Source organism: Mesoplodon mirus, assembly GCF_964341445.2.
Source record: "Mesoplodon mirus genome assembly, chromosome: 14".
In the NCBI taxonomy this organism is placed as follows: domain Eukaryota; kingdom Metazoa; phylum Chordata; class Mammalia; order Artiodactyla; family Ziphiidae; genus Mesoplodon; species Mesoplodon mirus.
The window spans coordinates 14,514,761-14,536,462 of record NC_138990.1 but is presented as its reverse complement, the minus strand read 5'-3'; the positions used below and the strand labels follow the sequence as shown (position 1 = coordinate 14,536,462).

General features: G+C 59.6%; 1 protein-coding gene across 1 annotated transcript; it reads right to left on the bottom strand.

Moving 5' to 3' along the window:
- Window positions 1-6,838: 6,838 nt before the first annotated feature.
- Window positions 6,839-21,544, bottom strand: PROM2 (prominin 2). The gene is made up of 24 exons (XM_082642749.1): window positions 21,183-21,544; window positions 20,465-20,514; window positions 19,846-20,048; window positions 19,630-19,750; window positions 19,271-19,334; window positions 18,957-19,046; window positions 18,472-18,671; window positions 18,001-18,075; window positions 17,134-17,197; window positions 16,730-16,889; window positions 16,260-16,412; window positions 15,150-15,273; window positions 14,506-14,597; window positions 14,294-14,378; window positions 11,839-11,985; window positions 11,280-11,351; window positions 10,449-10,541; window positions 10,261-10,314; window positions 9,875-9,955; window positions 9,583-9,651; window positions 8,877-8,966; window positions 8,544-8,650; window positions 8,121-8,191; window positions 6,839-7,914 (listed from the first exon to the last, which is right to left on the bottom strand). The coding sequence occupies exons 1-23, from the start codon at window positions 21,424-21,426 to the stop codon at window positions 8,128-8,130; spliced, it is 2,502 nt and encodes an 833-aa protein (XP_082498875.1). The 5' UTR covers window positions 21,427-21,544; the 3' UTR covers window positions 6,839-7,914; window positions 8,121-8,127.
- Between the last annotated feature and the right edge of the window lie 158 nt (window positions 21,545-21,702).

Genomic DNA, 21,702 nt, shown 5'->3' with positions numbered 1-21,702 from the left:
GTTTGCTGGGACCCAGACGTAATTGTTACCAGCGGCTCCGCGCCCGCCCCCTGTCCACCCGCCCTCCCTGCGCGCTTCTACCCTAAGCTCCGCCCCTTCTGCTCTGTCTCCTCCCCCGCTCCACCTCCCCCCACCCCGTGTGTGTCTCTCCCTCTCCCTCTCGCATCTTTTCCGTCTCTCTCCCAGGCTCTCCGTCCCACTCTCTGGGTATAAACCACTCCTAACCCTGCCCTCTCAGCCTGTCGCCGGGGGTCTCTCTTTCTCTCTGTGTCCCCCTCCCCCGCCCCGTCTGTCTGTAGCACACACTCTGCTCCCCAGCCTTGGAGCGGGGAGGGGTGGGGGCTTACCGAGAGCCCGGGCTGGGGGCAGGGAGCTCCGGCACAAGTTCCTGTCCCAGCACGGGGAGGTCAGCCCTCCCCTCCTCGCTGCCCCCTCTCTCATCCTACTGGTTCCTATGGACACCAGGTGGAGTGACACCCCCGCCATGACCTCGGGCCATTGCAGTCAAGGTGGGCTGTGGAGGGGGATCTCCCTGGTGTCCCTCCAGCCACCCTGCAGATGACCCCTGGTATCCAGAGCATCCTCCTGGTGGGGACATTCGCTCCGGGCACTGAGCCCTCAATGGCCCCATTGATGGGCTCTCACCACCCAGAGATGGTGATGGCTACCAGGGCCACGTCACGTGGGTCACAGGCAGGGGTCCTTCAACTAGTTTCATGGGTGCCCCACCCTTACTTATCTCCTTTCACCGCACGCGGGGCCTTGCCGTAGGGGAGCCCTCTCCAAACCTGAGCTCCTTATACACTCCAGGGAGCCTGGCATCTGTTCCCATCGTCTGTGTCTCAGGTTGGGACCACATCAGGGCAGCTGAGGGACCTGACCAGACCTCCTGGGGGTTGTGGTGGTGGAGGAAAGGGGTGAGGGCCCCTGAGCATCCTGGGGAGGGGGGACCCTTGCCCCTCAGGAGGGCAGACTCCTGGGCATTTGCTCAGCCCCCAGGGAAACCACCCAGGAGCCAGGTGCCTGAAACCTCAGCCAAGTTTCTCTTTTCTGCACCCTGAGGAAGGAGCCAGCTTGTGCCGCTGGTTCCCCTGGAAACAGAGCCCTGAGACACCCCCTCTTCTGGGCACACAAGAGCACTTGCATGTCCTTCTTTTTTTTTTTTTTTTTGTTTTTGGGTGTTTTTTTTTTTTTTTTTTTTTTTTTGAGCCAGCCTATCAGCTCCAACTTTCAGATCATGGGAGGAAGAAAATAGTCTGGAGCTGTTTGCCCATGGAGGGAGGAGGACTATTTCTAGACAGGAGGCAGCCCGTGTGTCTGGCCCCACTGGACTTCCAGGACCGCCTGGGCCTCATGCCAGGCAGGAACTCAGCAGACCCTGGCCCCCCTCCCCGCTGCCCATGGCTGTGTCCTGGAAGAGGTGAGGGCAGCTGTAGGGTCAGGCTCAGAGGCCGAGCTCCTTGAGAACCTGGGGGCCTTTTCACCTGGTGACCTTGGCTCTGAACAAGCAGGGATTCCCTGAACATGTTGAGTCCTCACAGTGGCCTTGGCAGGGAAGTGTCATTATCTCTGCAGATGATGAAAGTGAGACCCAGAAAAGTTAAAGGATTTGCCCAAGGTCATAGGCTAGAAAGTGACAAAGCTGGTGCAAAAAGCCTGTTCCTTTCACCCCTAAGTGAACACATGGCTAAGACCCGCCAAACTTCCCACGCTCCATACATCAACTTGGACACTTGCCAGTTGTGCTGTCCAGGACAGGCCTGGCCTTGGTTATGGCCTGGTGCTCGGAGGTAGAACCAGAGAAGACCCCTGACCCCGGGTTTGGCGTCAGGACTGAACTTCCACTACCCAGAGATGCTTTCTTCTGAATTAACAAGCTAATGAGCTTCCAGCTACAAGAAAACAGGGCAGCCGCCCTCCCCCGCCAGGCCCCCATGCCCTTGGGCCTGGGGTACCTCCCACTTCAGCTGCCACCAAGGGGGTGCACCTCATAAAACACACATGGGGGGGTGGCTCGCCGTGATCTGTGACCCCCACCCTCCCTCCTCCCCCAGCGCCCTCGGGGGCTTTTCTAGAGCGCTTCCAGCTGGTCCCACACAGGCCTGTGGGGAATGCAGGGATGAGAAAGGGCAGGAGAGCGTGGAGGTCAAGGACACCCCAGAGCAGGGCTCCCCACGTGGGCCTCAGCGGGCCCGACAGTGCTGTGGGCACATGGGCAGCAGCTGACTCTCCCTGAGAATGTCTGGGAGTTTCCGGAGATTCTTTGGCAGTGCATCAGACCCAAAAAAGATTAAGGAAGGCTTCAGGATGACCTTGCCTTGTCGGCCACGAACTCTTCAGCCTGATGGGCTTCAGCTGTGGTTTTCCTCACACTGCGGAGTGGCGAGCCTGAGGATGCGGGAGTTTGGAAGGGGGAAGGAGGGGTTCATTTCAAGCCTGGAGGAAGGCTGAATAGCTTGTATCTGAGAAGAGGCATGCCATCTGAGCTGGCTCAGGGCCTCACTCTAATCCCATCGTGGTGAGGGGCTCACACCACCCCTACCCACAAGCCTTGGGGGTCTTCCGGACCTTCCTCAATTGTTACACACAATCCTCTCCACTCCAGGCCCAAGTTCAAACCCCTCCTCCTCGGTACCCCACACCTGGCCCCGCGGAGTCCCCAGTCTGTATGTTTCTTCCGGACCCTTTCGGGCCCTGGTTCTGCCTTCCCCTGGCTGAGGGGCACAGAGAGACAGACAGACAGAGACAGACAGAAGGATGTTCAGTACAGTTTCATGGTTTGGGCCCTTGCTCCACCAAGAGCCCTTGCCTGTGAGGAAGGCCCCCTCTGGGTGGAGGTGGGTCTCACCAGGCATGTGGAAGCCCCTCCCCACAGGAGCTCAAGAAACGTCTGTTGCCCCAAAACAGTGCTTCCCCGGACACCACAGCACTCAGGTGTCACCATGAGCTGGCACAGCTGTGGAATTGGAAAGCCACCGAATGCAGCCTTATTTGTGTCTTCCACTGGCCCTGGAAACCTCTTCCGCTGCCCGCCGTCCGGCGGCTGGATGGAAACCTAGCAGACCCGGGATGCCGCTTGGTAGGGAGATACGGTGGGTCACTTCACCTCACACAACAGCCTCAGCTGGGGTCCAGGCCCTGCTCAAGGCCAGCCCTCCTGCTGCACAGCCCAGGCCTCCGCCCAGCTCAGGTGGGCTGGGGCCTCCCACTGGAGCTGTCCTGAACGTCACTCTGGCTTTGGCAGAGGTTGGAAACTATACCTCTCCCTCCTGCAGGCACCTCCCTGAGTCCTCAGAGCCTGGCCACCACTGGGTACCTCTGCAGCTTCCCCCTGACCAGCGTACTTCACGTAGGTCTCAGGAGTGCCAAGGAGCCCCACCCCCCCAGGCAGCTCCATCTCCGCACAGCTGAGGCTTGTCCACCCCCCCCAGGCAGCCTCCAGCTGACCCTCCCTCCCACGAGGCCCTTGTCTGGGCCAGCAGCCTTCTTCCTGGCTCTGCCGGCAAAGCAGCCAGCCTGTCTCTTGAGCTTTAGGCCTCGCAGGTGGGGCTGGGACTCGTCCGCTGGATTTCTCAAACTGCAGGGGACACCTGGAAGGCTCTGAAGGCTTTCTTTAAAGCCCCTTCCTTCTGGCTTGATGCCAAGGGAGGGTCCCCCACCCCTCCCCTTGGGCTCATCTCACCTCCCCCAAATCTCTCCCCCAGCCTCAAAGCCTGACTCCTGGGTACCCTCAGTATGGTGAGGGCTCGGGCTGCTGAAACTGTGCATCGCTGCTGGGCAGAAGTCAGGGGCCGGGTGGCATCATCTCTGTGCACACCCTGCCTTCCCCTCCCCCGGTGCTGCAGTGCTCAGTGTTTGTAAGATGGGTAACTGCTAACTGCTCCAGGAGTGGCACATCCGTGAAGTGCAAGGAAGGATTAGGGGCCATGGAGAAGAGGCTTCATTCCAGCATCCTAGGGTGTGGCCCAGGCTGGCCACCAGCCTCCTGGTTCAGTCCCTGCGTTCAGGTCTGGAGAGACAGGGCACTAGGAACTCAGAGCCCTGGGTCCAGGAGGGTAAGAGGGACGCTGACCTTGACCACCCAGAGAATTCAGGTATCACCTGACTTATAAAGTGCCCCCCTTATCAGTTGATTCTTTTTTTTTTTTTTTTTTTTTTTTTTTGCGGTATGCGGGCCTCTCACTGTTGTGGCCTCCCCCGTTGCGGAGCACAGGCTCCGGACGCGCAGGCCCAGCGGCCATGGCTCACGGGCCCAGCCGCTCCGCGGCATATGGGATCCTCCCAGACCGGGGCACGAACCCGTATCCCCTGCATCGGCAGGCGGACTCTCAACCACTGCGCCACCAGGGAGGCCCCAGTTGATTCTTTGGGGTACGTTGTGCCCTTTCTACTCAGCCCACATCCAGTCCTGTGCCTTAGCTTTCTCACCCATAAATAGGTAAATAACAGTGTCTATCTCGTAGCTAATACATGTGAGTCCTCAGCACACTTCCCGATTTATACTCAGAGCTCAATAAATGAAACTCTGTCCCCTCAGGGAGCCTAAGCAGGCCCCTAACCGTATGGCCCTTCCTCTGCACACCTGGGGCCAGACAGAACTACACTGGCCAGCCACCTGGGACCCGACACCCTGGCCCATGTAGCATTTCTCTGGCAGAATCTGCCACTCATTGCTTATGGCCTTTGCTCTGGGATGGCCAGGCTGGCAGAACTCCCAGGGCCTCCAATCTGTCATCCCTCCTGCTACAGGGACAGCAAGGACACTTGGATCACACCTCCTGGGAGACGGAGCCTCCCTCCCACACACCCACAGGGAACGCGGCTGACAGCGTGCCCAGGAGGAAACCTCCAGGGCCCAGGGTCAGGGCATCTGAATCAAGGCCTGGCAGGGCTTCAACTTATGGGACCTTGGATCAGCCACAGAGCTTCTCAGAGCTTCATCTGCTCAACCGTGAAACAAGGATGACGATCCCCACCTGCTTCAGGGAATGTCATAAGAACAGATGAGACTGTGACCTCGAAGGGGCTTTGTTTCACACATAACATAGGATGAGCATTGTAGGATCGCAGCATTTTAAAACTGGGAAAATATGTAATATTATTTCTCTCTGTGGCTATTTCTGTCTGTCACCTGCTGAGTGCCACCCCACCCCCAGGTTACCAGAGCCCAGGGTGATGCTCTCTGAACTGAGCTCCTTTGAAAAGTCCATGTGCAATGCCCTAGGCCAAGGTTTCTGGATACTAAATTCAATGAGTGGCAGCCTTTCCCAATTCACAGGGGGAAAATCAGTTAATTTTTTAGGACTATTAACTTCTGATCATGCTGGACTAGGTAATTTGGACTAAATTCCCAACTGAGGACAACTAAAAGCTGCTCAAAAAATATACTTTTTAAAGTTTGATTCAGGGGTATCAGGGAACAAACAAGGCAGTAAAAACATCACAGGGCCAAGATCTGGGAAAAGAAGGAAACCCAGAGATGTGTGCTGGCAGCTGGGGTTGCTTTCTCCCTAGGGGGTCTGCTGATCCCAGAAGATACTGCAAAGGTGCTGAGCAGAGCTGTTAACAGCCTCTGCGACTAAGGAGGTCAAAACTAGGCCCACCAAGAGCAGGGGGTACCCGGCAAATCTTTCATGCTTTGGGTTGGGACCCCAGAGGGTTTCACCCCCAGAATATGAATGAACTAGAAATAGACAAGTGCTCCAAGGGACTGCAAATCATCTCAGTCCCTGAAAGTAAAGTAAAACAACCTGGTTTGCAGGATCCCAAGGCATCTGCCCAAGGTCAACATAATCCTCATGGAGCAAGATAATTTCATTCTGTGCCTCAAATTATTTCTACAGGTTTTCATATAAAATGTGTGGCACTCCATTTTTGCCAAGTATGCGAGGAGACAAGACGATACTAACAAAAACCAAGAGAAACAACAGACACTGGAAACAGACTCACAGAAGGCTCCATATCAGGGAGTTATTGAACTTTAAAATAACCATACTTAGTTTGCTCAGATACATAAAAGATAAGATAGGCAATTTTGATAGAGAACTAGAAATGATTTTTTAATCATTTTCTAGTTCTATTTTTATCCCATCAATCTCATTCTTAAAATGCAGGGTGCTACAGTGCCCCACACAGGGCAACATGGAAAGCAAGCCAAGAATCCTCTGGGAAAAGCCCAAAAGAGGCGATTGTGCTACATTCAAGGATGCTGGTCTGAGAGTGTGCGTGCAATAGTGACAATACATTGTGTAGGCACCGTCTCAATTTCTAGTAGCAAATTTGTTGCTGGTTTGTAAGATGCAACTAAACATAGACACCCTCTGAAACTCAGCAGACTCTAATCTTGAAGGGCTTTGCTCCTTTGAACAGGGACCCATCTCCCTCTTCGCTTGTATCTGCCCAGACCCAGCTCTGCCCCTGGCCCAGAGCAGTCATGGCAAAAAAAAAAAAAAAAAAAAGCAGCATTTGAGTATTTGTTTTGTGCCAGGCCCCTGCCAAGGGATTTCCACACATTGTCACATTATTCACAACCCTAGGAGGCGGCTATGACTATTTTCCCCATTTTATAGGTGGAAAAACTGAGGTCTAGGGGGCCCATGGGTCATGTTCAAGGTGCCCTAGTTACTAAACGTTAGAGCCAGGTGTGAACCCAGGTCTGCCTGCTCTCAGTGTGGGCCCCACTCCCCACCTGCTGATTACTGGGGGGACCCCTGGATGCCTGTAGTCAGAGGAGGCCTTGGATTCTCCTCTCCACAAACACTCACTAAGCACCAGCCACATCCAGGGCCCTAGCCTGGGAGAGCTGAAAGATCCAAGGCCAAGACTTAGCCAAGTGAGAACATTTTAATGCATCCGAGGTCCTGTCCACCTCTTCTCCTCTCTCCTCCTCTTCCCCATTTCTGGAACTCAGGGTCCAGCACACAGGGAGGGCACAGGGATGGACTAGAGGTGATGCCCAGTCACGGGCACAGGATAGAAGAGGTAAGGGCCACCAGATCTCTCCTGGGAAAGCTGGGTGGTGACTGTCGAAGAAGCTACCTTCTGGGGAGCCGAGGGGGAGCCCCCGCTCCAGCCCACATCCCAGGTCCCTTCTTAGGGAGTCAATGCTCCCTAAGCCGAGGGCAGCAGTGTGACTTCCAGCCCAAGGTGCAGACGGGGGCTCAGCCTTCCCACGGGCGTCCCACACCCCCTGGGGGCCAGACATCCAGGCCGGGGTCTGTGGGGGGTCCCACCCCCTGAGCAGTGGAGGGCTCAGGGGCCACGAGGCAGAGCCTGCAGCCGGCCCAGGCCCAGGCCATGGTGGACCCTGGCCTGCTTGGTGGCTTTACCTGATTAGTGTAGTTGGGCAGGAGGGGTCCCCGTGGCCGACAGGTAGTGGCAAATGGTAAAGAGGGGAAAAAGCGGGGAAAGGGCTTCCCTGGGGGGAGGAAGTGAGGGCTGGGGAGGGGATAGAGTGAAGTGGGGCAAGTGGGGGGTCAGAGGAGAGGGGGAAAGGGGGCAAGGAGCTTGGAGAGGTGTGCGAGGCAGGGGGAGGGGCAGATGGGACAGACTGGGGCTGGGCAGGGCCTCTGTCCTACCCAAGGGGCTGAGGAGGAGGTTCCACTGGGTGGAGAACAGGCTCTTCCTGGAGCTAACATATTGCAGCAAGGAGGATGAGGGAGACACACCTGGAGGAACCTGCTGGCTCTGAGATTCAACAGAAGGTAAGTGTGTTTTTGAGCATGAATGAAGGGATCATGAGCAAAAGGGGTGCAAAGGGAGTAGCAAGATGGGCTCAGGTAACTGGAATTGGGGGATAATCCAGGCCTGGATGCCAGCGTGGGCTCTGGTGGCAAAAGCGACAGAAATCCTCTGGTCCAGGCCAAGTCAGTAGGGAAGGCAGGCAGCCCCATGCATCACCTTGCGGCCATATCCCTGTTGCGGATTAAGAACAAACAGGGGAGGGGGAGGGGGAGGGGGAGGGAGTGGGGGGGAGCTGAGCTCAGGCCTATCAGTCCCAGCCAAGTCCCAGAACCTTCCTGCCCTCCTGGGCCCTGGAGACCCCAGATCCCAAACCCTTCCCTTCCCTTCTCAGTCCCACCCTTGGCACCAAGGAATTAAGCGGGGGGAAACTCACTCACTGGGGTCCTAGAGCTTCAGGGAGGTGACCCGGGGGATGTGGAAGGGCTGAGTGTCCTCAGAGCTGGTGGAACTGCAGCATCACAGGGAATGAGTGAGTGAGGCCCCCAGGCCCAGGCCCTCAGCCCCGACACAGGAACAAGCCCAGAGCCCGGAGTTTCCTGCCTCAGAAGCTCTTCAGGGGTAGCAAGAGTGCCCAAAAGTTAGGTCTGGCGGATGTGTTGCAGCAAGAAGGATTCGGGGCAGACACATGGAAGAACTTTCTGGCCCTGGAGCTCCTCAGATTGTGTGACTCTTCAGGGTTAGGCGTAAGCCTCCCCTCCCTGGAGGTCTCAAGACGGGGTGCAGCAGGGCCCGGGCCCAGCAGCTGGAAGGGCTCCTTCCTGGGCCCCTGCTGCACCCCACAGTCCTGGCAGCCTCCTCACCTGAGGCGTTTCCGGATGGGACGGAAGTATTTGGAGGTCTTGACAGCAAAGATGACGCTGGGGATCAGGAAGAAGGTGCACCAGCCCAGGCAGAACCAGAAGGCGTTCTGGAACAGAGCAGGGGAGGTCAGCGCACGGTGTCTGGGCAGTGGCGTTTTCCCACCCCACTCTGCACCCCCAGTCCCCCCGCTGACTCAGTGTGGGGCACAGGGACGCATTCTCAGAGCTGAGGGAAAGGACGGGGGTGTAGGCCCGGGGCAGGGCCCCGCTCACGCTGCTCCTCCTATGGAGGCCTCCACGTCCACGAGCCCTGGTGGGCTGGGGGTCACTCACCCAGGGGTCAGCCACCATGTCACACAGGATCACACGGCCATTGTCCAGGGCTGTGGAGAGGGGCTGGCAGGTGGCGATGCGCTGAGTCACCTGTGGTGTCAACGTGAGGCAGGTACATGCAGACACACCCAGACCCACAGGTGCTCAGAGGGAGGTTGACAGGGACACAGACAGGCCCAGGGACGCAGTGGGGAGCCACTGCACGGCTGTACACAGACACACGGATGTGGCAACACAGAGAAGGGAGGACACACTGCCATCAGCTCATCGCTCACCTCCTGTCTTTCCCACCCTGTTCACCAGCCTGGGTTAAGCCCCTACTGTGTGCCCAGAGCTGTTCTCTAAGTCACACTCTCACTGGGAGGCAACACGTGTGCACACACACACAATGCACTGCACACACGTACATATTTGCACACACACATACTCGCACACACATGTACAGACACACCCAGGGTTAAGCGAGACCCCTGCCGGTCCAATGTGGGTGGTAGACAGCCCAGTCCACGCTCAGGCCTCAGAGAAGGGCTATAGCAGAGGTTGGGGGATGGGCAGAACCCAGCCAGCCAGATGCCAGGTTTGGGAGTCTGGGTTCAATCCTGCAGGCCTAGGGCACCCCCAGGGGCTCTCAGGGGGCAGAGGAGGTCGAACAGCTGGCACCGCTGGAAGCTTGCCTGAGGCCAGGAGGCTCTGAGCCCACACTCACCTCCTCTCTCACCCAGGCCACGTACTGGGAGAAGTAGCCCATCTCCCGGGTCAGGAAACACTCACTTTCCTGCAGGGAAGACAGGAGCCCTGGGCTGGTCGGAGTCCCAGGGCCAGCACCCCTGCCCCCCATGCCTGGCACCATCAGAACAGGCCAAGCTGGCTTTCCTGGGAGCCACGGTGAGGGGGCAGGGCTGGAGAATCCTGGGGTGGGAGCCCTGCGAGCCTTAACCCTTCAACTCACCTCTGACTCTGAAGCCCCACCCCCACCCCCGCCCCATCCTCCCACTCACATTCTTCAGGATGCGGGTGGCCCAGGTAGGCAGCTCTCCTTGCAGGTGAGTGACTCTGTCCAGGACATCTGAGGTCTCCAGCTGGGGGAGGGGAGAGAGGCTCAGTCAGGGAACAGCCTCTCGTTCACTCATCCATTCATTAACTCAGTGTACGACACACAACATACTCACCTTGGGGTGGGCGGTGTTAGGCCCTAAGGACAGAGGCCACCTATGGTGGTCCTCAAGGATCTGCCCACCCACCCTCATTTCTTCCCACCCCACCCTCAACTTCCAGTGCGCCTGGGCAGAGCAGGCGAGGCCCCAAGCCAGCTGGGCCCGCGCGATCTTCCTCCCTCTGCTGCCCACCTGCTCCCCCCACCCACCCATCCACCCCCAGCAGCCACCTGGAGAAGTGGGGCGGAGGCGGCCAGGGCATGGACACTGAGGTTGAGCTGAGCCTGTGAAAAAGAGATCAGGGCTGGTCAGGGGAAGGAACTGGTAGGAGGGAGCGTTCCAGCATCCCTCTCCTCTTCCTTACCCCCTGCCTGCATCTCCTCTCCAGGTCCCGGCCTCCCTGAGCCTCCAGACTTACCACAAGCCTCTGCTGGAGGAGGAGCTTCTCCTGATGGAGGTTTCTGAGCCCCTGGGCCTCCTTCTGCAGCTGCTGCCCCAGCACAGTATTGTCCTGAGGGGAGACAGACCAGAATGGCACTCTGCCCAGGCCGAGACAGGCTTTGCTGACACATCCTTCACCAAACCGTTCGACCAGACATACTGAAGGGATGTGGAAAGTGCTGGAATCAGAGGTTGGGCTCAGAGGCAGAAAGCTGAGGCCTCCTTAAGTTCCTTGGCCAGATCTGGGTTTGGGGGCCTGAGCCCAAGTTCCAAGTCCGGCCCTAGCTTGCTCTGAGCACCGTGGGGGGTAGGGGAGGGGTGTCTATGAGTTGTCTTGAAGAGAACTTTTTAAACTCTCTATATTTATAAATACAAAGTGCTACTTTTCCCAGTACATTTTAAGCTAAGGCAACTATCATGATGTCTGATCCATCGGGCTGCCCTCGCAGCATCTGTCCCAGCAGATTCCACAAGCAGTGTGCACCTAGCAATGCTTGACCAGCTGTGCGATGTCAGACCACATCTGACGTCATCTGATCTGAGGTGGGTGATAATCCACTTTAGAGATGAAGATGCCGAGGCCCAGAGGTGAGGAGTGATTTGCCCAAGGCCACACACAGCCAGTTGGTGGTAGAGCTTGAGCCAGAACTGATGCTACAGAACCCTTCATCCCAGCCGGGGGTCCAGAGTCTCAGCCCTCAGTGGCAGGGGCCCTCAGTCCCCTCCCCAATCCAGGCACTCCCACCCCGTCCCCCCTCCCAGGCCTCTGGCTCCAGCCTGCCAAGTGGGGTCTCTGCTCCCTTCTCACTTGGGTCTGGGCCAGTCCCTCCAGCTCCTGGGCCAGCTCCTCCACGCTGATATTCACCACAGGCTTCTGAATCTGGAGACGGACAGGAGAGGCCAAGAGGGGATGAACCCCGGCTCCCCCAGCCCCAGAATTCCCAGTCTTCTCAAAAGCACCCACACCAGCTAAGTCTATTGTGACACATCAGTCACAGTGGGTCTGACCTGAAATTGTGAAACATATGAGACACTTTCCATTAGGAAAGAAAAAAAAATGAGGCGCCCTCTGGTGTAACCCAACGGAGAGGTGACATCCCACCAGCATTCGCCACAGCAGTGGGTTCAGGACCATGGACAGCAACACACGCTGTTGGGTGGAGGCACACTCATTCTCGCCCAGCCCATGTGCTGGCAGCTGGGGCACGTGGTCTGGAGACACCCCCAGCAGAAGAGGCCCCAGGGGCACGTGGATGAGTCCAGGGACAGTGGAAGCCCAAGACAAGGCGAGACAGCCCCCCGACCCCCAGCTCCTCTGCGGGCCCCTCTGCTCTGCCGTGGTCTGGCCCGAGGTGCCCACTGCTGACCTCAATAAGGAAGCCTGGGTAGTGGATACTCTCGAGCCCACTGCTCTGCAGGGCCTCCAGGTCCTGGCGGGCGGCTGGGCTCAGCAGGTCCAGATTCTTCACGTCCACTTTGAGTTTCTGCAACTCCTGCTGCAGCTTGGCAGTGTACTGCGAGGGTGGGAGCAGGGTGGAGCCGTGCTCAGTGGCTGAGCCAGGACCCCAGAGCTGCTATCCTAGGTGAGGGGTCAGCAGGCCCTCAGCGCCCTCCTTCTGGATATCCAGGGCCCCTACCCTGGACACTCCCAGTCCCAGAGAGGCTCCCAGCAGGTCTCTGCTCCCCACCCATCCCCGACTCCACCTTACCCCCACCAAGACCCAGCTCTCCTCCAGCACCTATCTGTCTACTGGACAGCAGCACAGACCTTCCCAGGCCACCCAGAAGAAAAATAGCTTCCCCGGCCCATCTTTATCACGTCACCTTGTGTTAAGGTCTTCACGGCACCTGTGTGCTATTTACTTATCTGGGTACTAGTTTACTGCCATCAGCTCCATGAGAATGGCACCTCACCTGCCCACTCTGTACCAAACCCTCAGCGTCTACAGCAGAGGCTCATACGTGGTGGGTGCCGTACAGGTTTGTTGAATGTGTAAAAATGAGTGAATGAATGAATGAGTGAATAGACACGATCACATTTCTAAGACAGAGCACAGTTTAAAGAGGGACTCGAGGGCTTCCCTGGTGGCGCAGCGGTTGAGAGTCCGCCTGCCGATGCGGGGGACACAGGTTCATGCCCCGGTCCGGGAGGATCCCACGTGCTGCGGAGCGGCTGGGCCCGTGAGCCATGGCCGCTGAGCCTGCGCGTCCGGAGCCTGTGCTCCACAACGGGAGAGGCCACAACAGTGAGAGGCCCGCGTACCGCAAAAAAAAAAAAAAAAAAAAAAAGGGGACTCGACATTTTCCAACCATTGCTGGGAGAGATTTAAACGGCACGAAATTCAGCCCCCATGTTTCACAGGTGAGAGGTTGAAGACAGGGAGGAACCTTAAAGCATGGAGCCCAGCTCAGCTCACCTCTCACCATCCCTCACACCACCTTCCCCAGGGGGAGAAAAGGCCCATCCTCTCAGAGGCAGGGGTCTTGGAGCAGCATTTCGGGCACCAGTAACACACAGGTAAAGGAGAGGTCTCAAGGCGGGCAGAGTCCTCCTGGTGCCGGGAAAGCACACCTGTCTTAATTATCTCTGCATCATCAGCTCACTATTATCTCCTTCGAGGACAAGTTCTCCTAAGGTCACATTTGGTTTGTTGCCAGATGGCCCCCAAGGACTGCCCAGTCCCTCTGGATCTGAAGCCCTATCTGTCCAGACTCTTCTGTGACCTGGACCCCTCCCTTCCCTGGACCAGGGCTGAGAGCCCTCCCCTTTCAGCCAGCAGAGCACAGGGCCCCCTCCTGCAGCCCTCCGTGGCCAGCCTTCACCCCGTGGCCTTGCACCAGGACAGTGCCAGCTCAGTGGACCTCTCCTCTGATTAGAGACGCTGAAAGAGGAGATGGCTACGGCATTAAGGAAACTGCCCCAGGTTATAGTTTAAGGCGTGGAGTTGGGACTGAAATCTGGACCACGTGGCTAGGCTACCCTGCGGACTAGGGGCAGGTGGTGGGTTCAAGAGGAGTTGGAAGGTTTCCGGAGACAAGGCAGAATTAGGAGTTAGCAGTTTAGGAGGGGTCGGGGGAGAAGCAGGTGGGAGAAATGTGGTTTTCCCAGAATATGCTTGGGAAGGGCTCCTGGGGGACCCTGGGAGCCAAGGCAGCTCTCCTCCCACCTCATTTAGGTGTGAAGACAGGAAAGGAGGGGGTGTTTTACAGCTTCTGTGCACCCTTAGGAGAACCACGTTCTCAAAGTACGTCTCCTCTCATGAAGGAGCACTTCCTTTTCTTTGTTCTAGAACTATCTCTTGCCAGTGTGAATAAATCTCTCCAGTTCTACATAGCAAGTTCTGGCAAAGTCCAGTGGTTAGGGAACAGGCTGTGGGGAGCCCTTCTCCAGTGGCACCCAACTTCATCACCGTCGTTTTTACTGTCACACTCCCTCGCCAACTATCCCCCACCCCGCTCCCAACTGGAGCATCCAAACCAATGCCTGTCCTCAGTCAGGACACACACCCTAGTCCTCTCACTCACTGTCACCACCCTGTCCGGCCTCAACCTCACCTGTGTTCAGTTTTTCCGGGAGCACAGTGCTCAGAGCTGGTCCGAGCCTCCAGGCATGCATGCACTCACCCACACACTCTGGAAGCTGCCCTGGGCTCTAGCCCCAGGCAAGGTCCTGAGCTTGCACCTGGGTTCTCTGCCCCTGAGGCACCTCAACTGCTCTTGCAGACTTCTTGGGTTCAAGGAGATGGTCCCTCAACAAGGCAAGATCAGAAGAGGGGGGATCTGCAGGAGGGGTCCCCACTGTGTTCCAGAAGTTTCTCTCACCTGGCTGATATCCAGGTGTTTCTCCAGGTCATAGGAGTCATTGAGCTGCAGGACCGTCCAGAGTGCAGCCCCTTGCTTGCACTGCCTGGGAAGGAACGACACGCATCAGAGGTGAGAGGAGGGAGGGCAGGTGGGGGCTGACGTCATCCTAATGGGATGCCCACCTCAGCCCCTCCTCACACCCCGTCCCCCAGCCCAGGCTTCCCGCTCACTGATAGGCCAGGAGGACGCTGAGGTTCTTCTTCAGGCCAAGAAGTTGGGACAAGTTCATGCGTGACGGCAAGTTCCCCGGCGTGTCTGCAAACTGGGGAAAGAACACAGAGGAACGGGCCTGGAGCAGGGAGTGGGGGGCAAGGCCACCCAGCTTCCCAGGGCCTAGTCCCACGCCGCCCTGGCACAGCAGAGACCACAACCCTGTGACTCCAGCCCACACCTGCCTCTCACTCAGATCACTCCTGGGCCCTAAATCCTGGCAGGGACCCTCCCCGTGACTCTCCAGGAGGGTGGCCAGCCTGGTCTTCAGCAGAGGACCCAGGCCAGCATCTCGGCTCACCTGCTCAATGCAACAGGGAACAAGGATCCCCAACTCCCAGACTCAGTGTTAGGAGGGCGGAGGGCCTCAGGTCTGGGCGCCATCCTTCGAGGTCCCTGCCTGGGGCCTGGGCAGCCTTCCGGGGACTCACCGGCTCTCTTCTCTCACTGGGGGTTTTCCATCTCTTTCCTTGGCCATCTCCATCATTCCTCCTGTCTCTCTCTCTCCCTTCTAACCCCTCGGGCTCCTACGTCCCTCTAAACCTCCTGCTCTGCCCACAGCTCTCTCCACATCCCCCTGGGTCCCAGAGCGGGGCAGGCCCACCTCATATAGCTCCCCGCTCTCCCAGCTCCGGCACACCAGGGTCTGCACGTTGCCACCCAGCAGGAAGGTGGCGAAGACGAGGAGGATGAGGGGCGCAGCGAAGAGGAAGCTGAAGACCACACCCCTGGGGAAGGCGGAGGAACAAGGTTGAGACAGGAGGGAGGATGCCCTGGACCATGCCCTCCATCCCCATCTCCATCCCGGGGCCAGCATGGTCAGTGAGTCAGCCCCGGGGCAGAGCCCTTCGGGGAGAGGAGCCAGAGGAGTCAGCCTCCAGGGCAGGAGAGAGGACTCAGAACTGCTCACCGTCCCCACCTCATCCTCCCCCATCCCCACCCTACCGCTGCTGCCCTGGCTGGCCCTGGCAGCCTAGAGGAGAGCACAGCTGTTTTGCTCAAAGAGCCAGGGCTGCCGGCCTCTGGGCCGAGGACACATGGAGGTGACCAGCTCCAGAGCTCGGCCTCAACAGGGCCACCTGGCATGGCCAGCCATGACCCACAAGCAGAGGCAGCAACCTACAGCATCTGAGTAGGACCTGTGCCACTGACCAAGGCTTCTTTGTGAGACAGGCATGGCCCCGTGCCAGGATTTGAGGCTTGGAGAGTGAAACATGGGCTGGATTTCACTCTCCCCTTTGGCCAGGCACCTTTATACAGTGACCCTCCTGCACAACTGAATGTGGCAGCCCTGGCCTTAGAGACTATCTAGTTCACGGCTGGCAAACAGATTCTACCTCTGGTGCCACCTCCTAATGGTAGTGCTGCCTGGACACTGGGTTAAGCAGGATTCTGAGGCTGTATCTGGGCTCAGAGAGAAAAGGTGCCCATTAATTATTAAAGTTGCCACTGGTGTGGGAAGGGGAAGTGCTTCTTATTTGCATTCCTGCTCTAGGCCAACCCTTTTATACAAACGAGGACACTGAGGCCCAACTGGGTTATCATTTGCCCAGGGCCACCCAGCAAGTCAGCCCAGAGCCAGACCACAGCTCAGTCTCTTGATCCCCAGGACTCGCTCCGGCAGCTACACCAGAAGCTGTCCATGGGCATGAGAGGAATGTGCCAGCCCGGGGGTGGGGGGAGAGACCCTCCTCCTCTCCCCAGCCCTTCTTACACCATGAGGAAGCGGGTTCCAGCCTTGCCCTTGGCTTCCGAGTGGCTGGGGTCTTCTCCGTTACAGAGCCCCCAGATGCCCAGGTTGAGGCCCAGCAGGTTACAGACCACCACAAGCAGGACCACGGAGCACAGCACGCAGCCCACAATCCACCTGCCACAGAGAAGCTGGGACGTCACGGAAAGGGCAGCAGTGGGCACAGGAGGGGCTGGTGGAGGACCTAGTGGCTGGGTGGGGCCACTACCCCAAGGCTGAGGCTTTAGAAGTGTGACTTCCTATAGGGTCCCCAGGCTCAGATCCCCAGGGCACACAGCCAAGGTGGGGACACGGAGGCCCAATGAGAGAGGGGTCTTGGCTTAAATGGAGGCGGAGACTTAGTATAAGGAGGGTTGATGAGGGCTGGAAGTTGGTTCCAGGGTGGCTGAGAAGCGGAGCTGCCCGTTCCACCCCCACCACGGGTTCCCAGGCACCTGTATTTCTCGTATCTCTGCATCTCCTTCAGGTAGGGGCGGCTGCTCTGTTCCATCTCCTCCAGTGCTTGGCTCCAGCGAGAAGCCGCCTCCCAGCCTGGGAATGCTTCGACCAGTGTCCTCAGCTCTCTAGGCTGCTGGGCCACCACCTTCTTCAGCTCTGCCCAAAGCAGCAGGGGCTTATGGGACGGGGAAGACCCCCAGGGGCCCAGGGAGGAGATGGATGCACAGGAAGAACATCTGGGATGCACAGAGATGGTTTACTCTCCGTCCAGGCCCAGCCAAGAGGACAGCCTTCACCTCCCCCACCCCACGACCCCACTCGTCTCTCAAGAAGCCTCGTTGGTAGGGGTGGGTTGGGGGGCATCCTAGGCAGCCAGCCTGGCCCCTGGGCAGGGCCTCACCTCTGATCACGTCAGCCGTCTGCAAGGTAGCCAGAGCTGGGAGGGCGTTGAAGGTACTGTTCTCCTGCCGGAACCAAATGCAGCTGTGCCTCCTGCTCTCCGCCCCGGTGTCCTAGCTTGGGGGACCCCTGCATCGCCAGGTCCAGTGGGAGAGCATCCCCCCTCGGTGCTCCCAGCCCAGGAAATCAGGAAACAGGCTTCCCTTTGCTCTCTTGGTCAGTGCCTTCTTCTCCCCTCCCTCGGCCTAGCCTGACTCAACTCCCCCAAACATTGCTCCTTTCTGTCCCCACCCCTCTTGCTTAGACTACTGCAGTAGACTCCTAGCCATCCTCTTATCTCTCCCAGCCACTCTGCACAGGACCACCAGGTCTATTTCCCTGAAGCCCAGCTCCAGTCTATTCTTCCAGCCTCAGGCCCCATTTCCCTGCTCCAGGAACATTCTGCTCTAGTTACCCAGCACGACTGACTCACCGTTTCCCCAACCCCGGCATTTTCCAGGCCCTGGGTCACAGGTGCTGACTCATGCTACACCTTTCCCCTCAGCCCGTCTCCACCCAGGAGAGCCCGCTTGTCGTCTGGGGCTCAGCTTGCATGCTCGCTCCTTGGCCAACCCCAGACCCCACCCCCTGAGGGTCCTAGCTCTTCCTTCTGAGCTCCAGGCCTGCCTCCCCGACCAGACCCCGTGCACACAAGGACCAGCATCGTGAGCCTCCAGCCCAGGGTGCCACGTGGTAGGCGAGGCCCTGATGTGACCCAAGTCTTAGGTTCAACTGGGTTCCCACCCCAAAAGAGAAAAACGGAGGCCCCTCACATCAGAGTTCCCAGCCAGGTTGCAAAGAAGTCGGGTAGACTGGGGCAGGCACTCACCTCCTGCACCATGCTGGAGAAGCTGGCCTCTGGGACACCCTTCAGCCGATGCAGGACATCATCCACAGAGGGCACCTGAAATGGTTTGAGGGGGTTGTTATGACAAAGTCCACGGAGAGGCCTGGGAGGGGTCCTTGGGGAAAGGATGGGGGCAGAGGTCTCTGAATACTCAGTGTCCTCGTGTGCAAGATGGGCACCACCACAGCCCCGAAGGCCCTGGGTGGCAGTGAGAACTCAAGAAGCGAAGCCACATGAGGCTCACGGCACAGCGCGTGGCCCAGGGAAGCTCTCACCCCACTGCCAGGCTGACCATCATTAACCCTGGGTGCGTGGAGAGGGGACGGGCAGCCCAGGGAAAGGGATCAGGAGTCCGCTTCAGGAAACATCCGGAACAGAGGCTGCCCAGGGATTCCTGGAGCAGTGGGCAGAGCAGCCCCTTTCGCCCCAGGGGCCTCAGTCCTGGGCCTGCACCTGGCTGAAGTCGGCTCCCAGCTCCAAGGCGTGGGCTCTGTCCAGGGCCCCTGCACAGCCCCGGCAGCCGGGCTCCTGCAGCAGGGCCAGGAGGCGCTCCCGGTGCCCCTGGACAGCCGGTGCCAGGGGCTGCTGCCCCTCCTGAAGTTCCACGGAGGTGGCGTTCAGGGCTTGGAGGTGGTCCACGGCGACCTGCAGGGCTGCGAGACCCACATTTGGACTGACTGGTCTCCAATGCTACAGCATCCTTGGAGACCTTGCAGGAGGCAGAACATCTTTCCCTCCCAAACCCAAGGGACTGGTGATCCTTAATCTCTGTAGTTATAATGGAAACTGCCCTGGGGCACGCTAAGCCAGGAGTGGACAAAGGTGCCAGAAGGGATCCTAGGATAACGCAGTGAGAAAGTCAGGGGTGGGGACCGCTGACTTAGTGTAAGAAATGCAGGGCTGGGCGAGGGCAGGGCCTGCCCCCCAGCGACACTCACCCTGGCCCAGGCTGAGCACGGAGGCCAGGACCTCATACACGGTGCTCTTGAGCTGCGTGTGGATCGTGTTCCCAATGCTCCTGTGGACACCTGGAGAGCACAGGGCAGTCTGCAGGGCTGGCCCCCAGGAGACTAGGGGCCTCCCCACCCAACCATCCTCCTCCCCTGGGTTCCGGAGGGTGGTCTTGCGGCAGAGTGGCCACCGTGCCCCCCAGCTGGACCCTCTCCCCGCCTCTGCGAGGGTGTTCCCAGGTGGAGCCCGGGATGAGGGGATGAGAGGCCTCCCCAAGGCAGGCCTGAGCTGGAACCCTCACCATCCAGTTCCTCCAAGACTTGCTCCTGAGGAAGGGAGAACTGCTGTGCCACGGCCTGCAGCTCCTAGGCAAACACAGGGCCGTGAGGCTGCTCCTTCCTGTCACTGGACACCCCAGCTCCCGTCCCTTCCCCAGCCCTTATTCCCCTACTACCCGCCACAGCTGGGCGTCTGTCCTGAGAATACCGTGGGTGCCGTCATGGATTACAGTGACTCTCCAGCAGGGGGCAGTCAGGTGCGTGCTGGAAGGGGCACCCTCTCTAATTCGCAGGCTACGCACGAATTTGCAGGACCTACCCTGCTCTGTCCCGCCCATGGCTGGCGCTCATGGGGGCACGTGCGGGGTTACTCGGTGCTCACCTGGGGGACATCGGAGACCAGGCCCCGGAGGCTGAGCAGAGTCTCCGGCAGGGCCTCGGCACTGGGGCCCATCTGCTCATGCGTGCGCTGGTTGGTGACAAAGGCAATGACCACGCCGATCCTGCAGGGATGGGGGAAGAGGAAGGGGCTGGCTGGATGCCCGTGGGCACCTTGGGCCTCGGCCCACGCCTCCCGCCTGACCTGGGCGCCCCTCACAGCAGCACGAGGGTGGTCAGCAGCAGGAAGGCCACGAGGGTGCCTCGCTCGCAGGCCGCCGTCTTGTGCTCCGTCTTCACTCGGCCCCCACAGCACCGGCGGCGACGGCAGCCGCAAAAGCAGAGCCCAGCGGCGGGTACCACCAGGAGGTAGAGGCCGGTGATCACGGCACACAGCACGTAGCCTGCCTCGTACCGCACCACCTGGGCAGGGCAGCAAGGCATGAGGGCTGTCCTGAGCCTGCCATCCCAGCCGTCTCCCGCCTGACTCCGGAGGGAAACCCGAGGGGAGGGAGGCACGCTCGGGGGCGGGGGCACTATGCACACATCTCGCATCTCCTTTAACTCTTGTGAGGGGCACCGGGTCCTTAGTGTTATTTACCATCCTACAAACAAGGGAACTGAAGTCCAGGGAGGCTATAGGGCTCCCTGCAAACCCCACAGCCGCTCCGTGGTCAGAAATCAGGTGCGCGGACTGCAGTGCTCACGGAGAAGGGGAAGGGATGCCAGAAACCCCACCCTGGGGCACACCCAGCAAGGTGGGCTGAGCCGACGAGGCCCTTCTCAGGCTCACCGATGAACGCCCTCCCCTCCCCCCGGCAAAGCCCGCAGCCGCTCACCTCATCCGCCTTCACGGAGGATGGCTCATTCAGCAAGGCCTTTATCAGCTCTAGGAAAAGAGTCAAGCTGGGTCTGGGGGCAGCGACTGCCCTGCCCCTGAGTCCACCCCCGCTGCCAGGCAAAGGTGGGCTCTCCGAAGGGGGTCCTCCCACCACCTGGGCACCCTCGGAGAAGGCTGTGTCACCACAGCCCGGAGCCCTCGTGCCTCAGCAGGGGCTACAGGAGGCTGTGTCTGCAGGGAGGCCTGGCTCACCCCGCCTCCTGCGCCCCCCAGGTAGGCCCTGCAGCGGAGAAGCCGGCAGCCCGGTTAAAAGCAGAGAAGGGGCCTGGCCTAGCAGCAGCTCTTCCCCTAAGAGGCAGGAGACAGGCTGGGAGCTGTCCTGCTGGCCACCCTGGTCCTCACAACCTCCACGGCGTCACCAGACCCAGAGAAAAAGCTCAACCGCCTCTTGGAGAGCTTAGACTGTAACTTCCTCTACCTTAGGACAGAGAAACCGCGGCTCCGAGCGGGAAAGGGGCTTGTGCAAGGTCACACAGGAAGGTGATGCCCTGGGTGCCTGGGCCTTCTGGGGAGGAAGATGGGGCTGGGGAGTGCTGGGGACCCTGCCCTCCAAGTGCCTGCCGACGGTGGGTGCGCCCCTCGGTGGAGAGGAGATTAGGGTGCACAGGGGGGACCCAATACCCGCCGAGGCCCGCCCGGGGGAGGGGCGCACTCACCGGCGGGGAAAGAGTTGAGCTGCACCACGGAGAGGAAGCGGCGCACGGTGCCGTAGAGGGGGTCCAGGGGCCCCGGCGCGCGGACGCGAGGGGCCAGCCAGCGGGTCTTGGCCGCCGGGGCGAACGCCAGGCGCTCCGCCGGGCCGAGGGCCCCGCAGTCCGCCGCGCCCGCCCGCCGCAGGGCCAGGGCCAAGGCCAGCCCCAGGCCCAGCAGGGCCGCCAGGAGGCCGGGCGCACGCACCATGGGGTCGGCCGGTGGGTTGCGAGCCGGGCGGACGGGGCTCAGGCGGCCGAGAGTGCGGGCCGCGCACGGGGCAGGCCGTGCATCCTTCACCAGCCTCCGTCCCGCTGCTCTCGAAACCGGCCCGACAGGTTTGGGCTACCTGGGCACCCGCCCGGAGCGCGGCCGGGGCAGGGGCGGAGGCCTGGGCTGGGGGTGGGGTTTGCGGGGTGGGGGGCAGGGCCTGGTCCAGACCCGCTCCCAGCGGCCTGGGGTGGGAGCCTGGGCGCCCTCTCCCCT

Bases quoted from the DNA above. Each gene is read 5' to 3' on its own strand.
- PROM2 (XM_082642749.1), bottom strand. From the start codon at position 21,426: ATGGTGCGTGCGCCCGGCCTCCTGGCGGCCCTGCTGGGCCTGGGGCTG. The intron at 18,076-18,471 runs GTGCAGGCCCAG...AAACCATTTCAG, and splicing joins TGGGAGCCGACTTCAGCCAG to GTGCCCTCTGTGGATGATGT. The intron at 8,967-9,582 runs GTGAGTGTGGGC...TTGACACCACAG, and splicing joins TGGCCTGGGTGAGAGAGGAG to GTGACTCAGCGCATCGCCAC.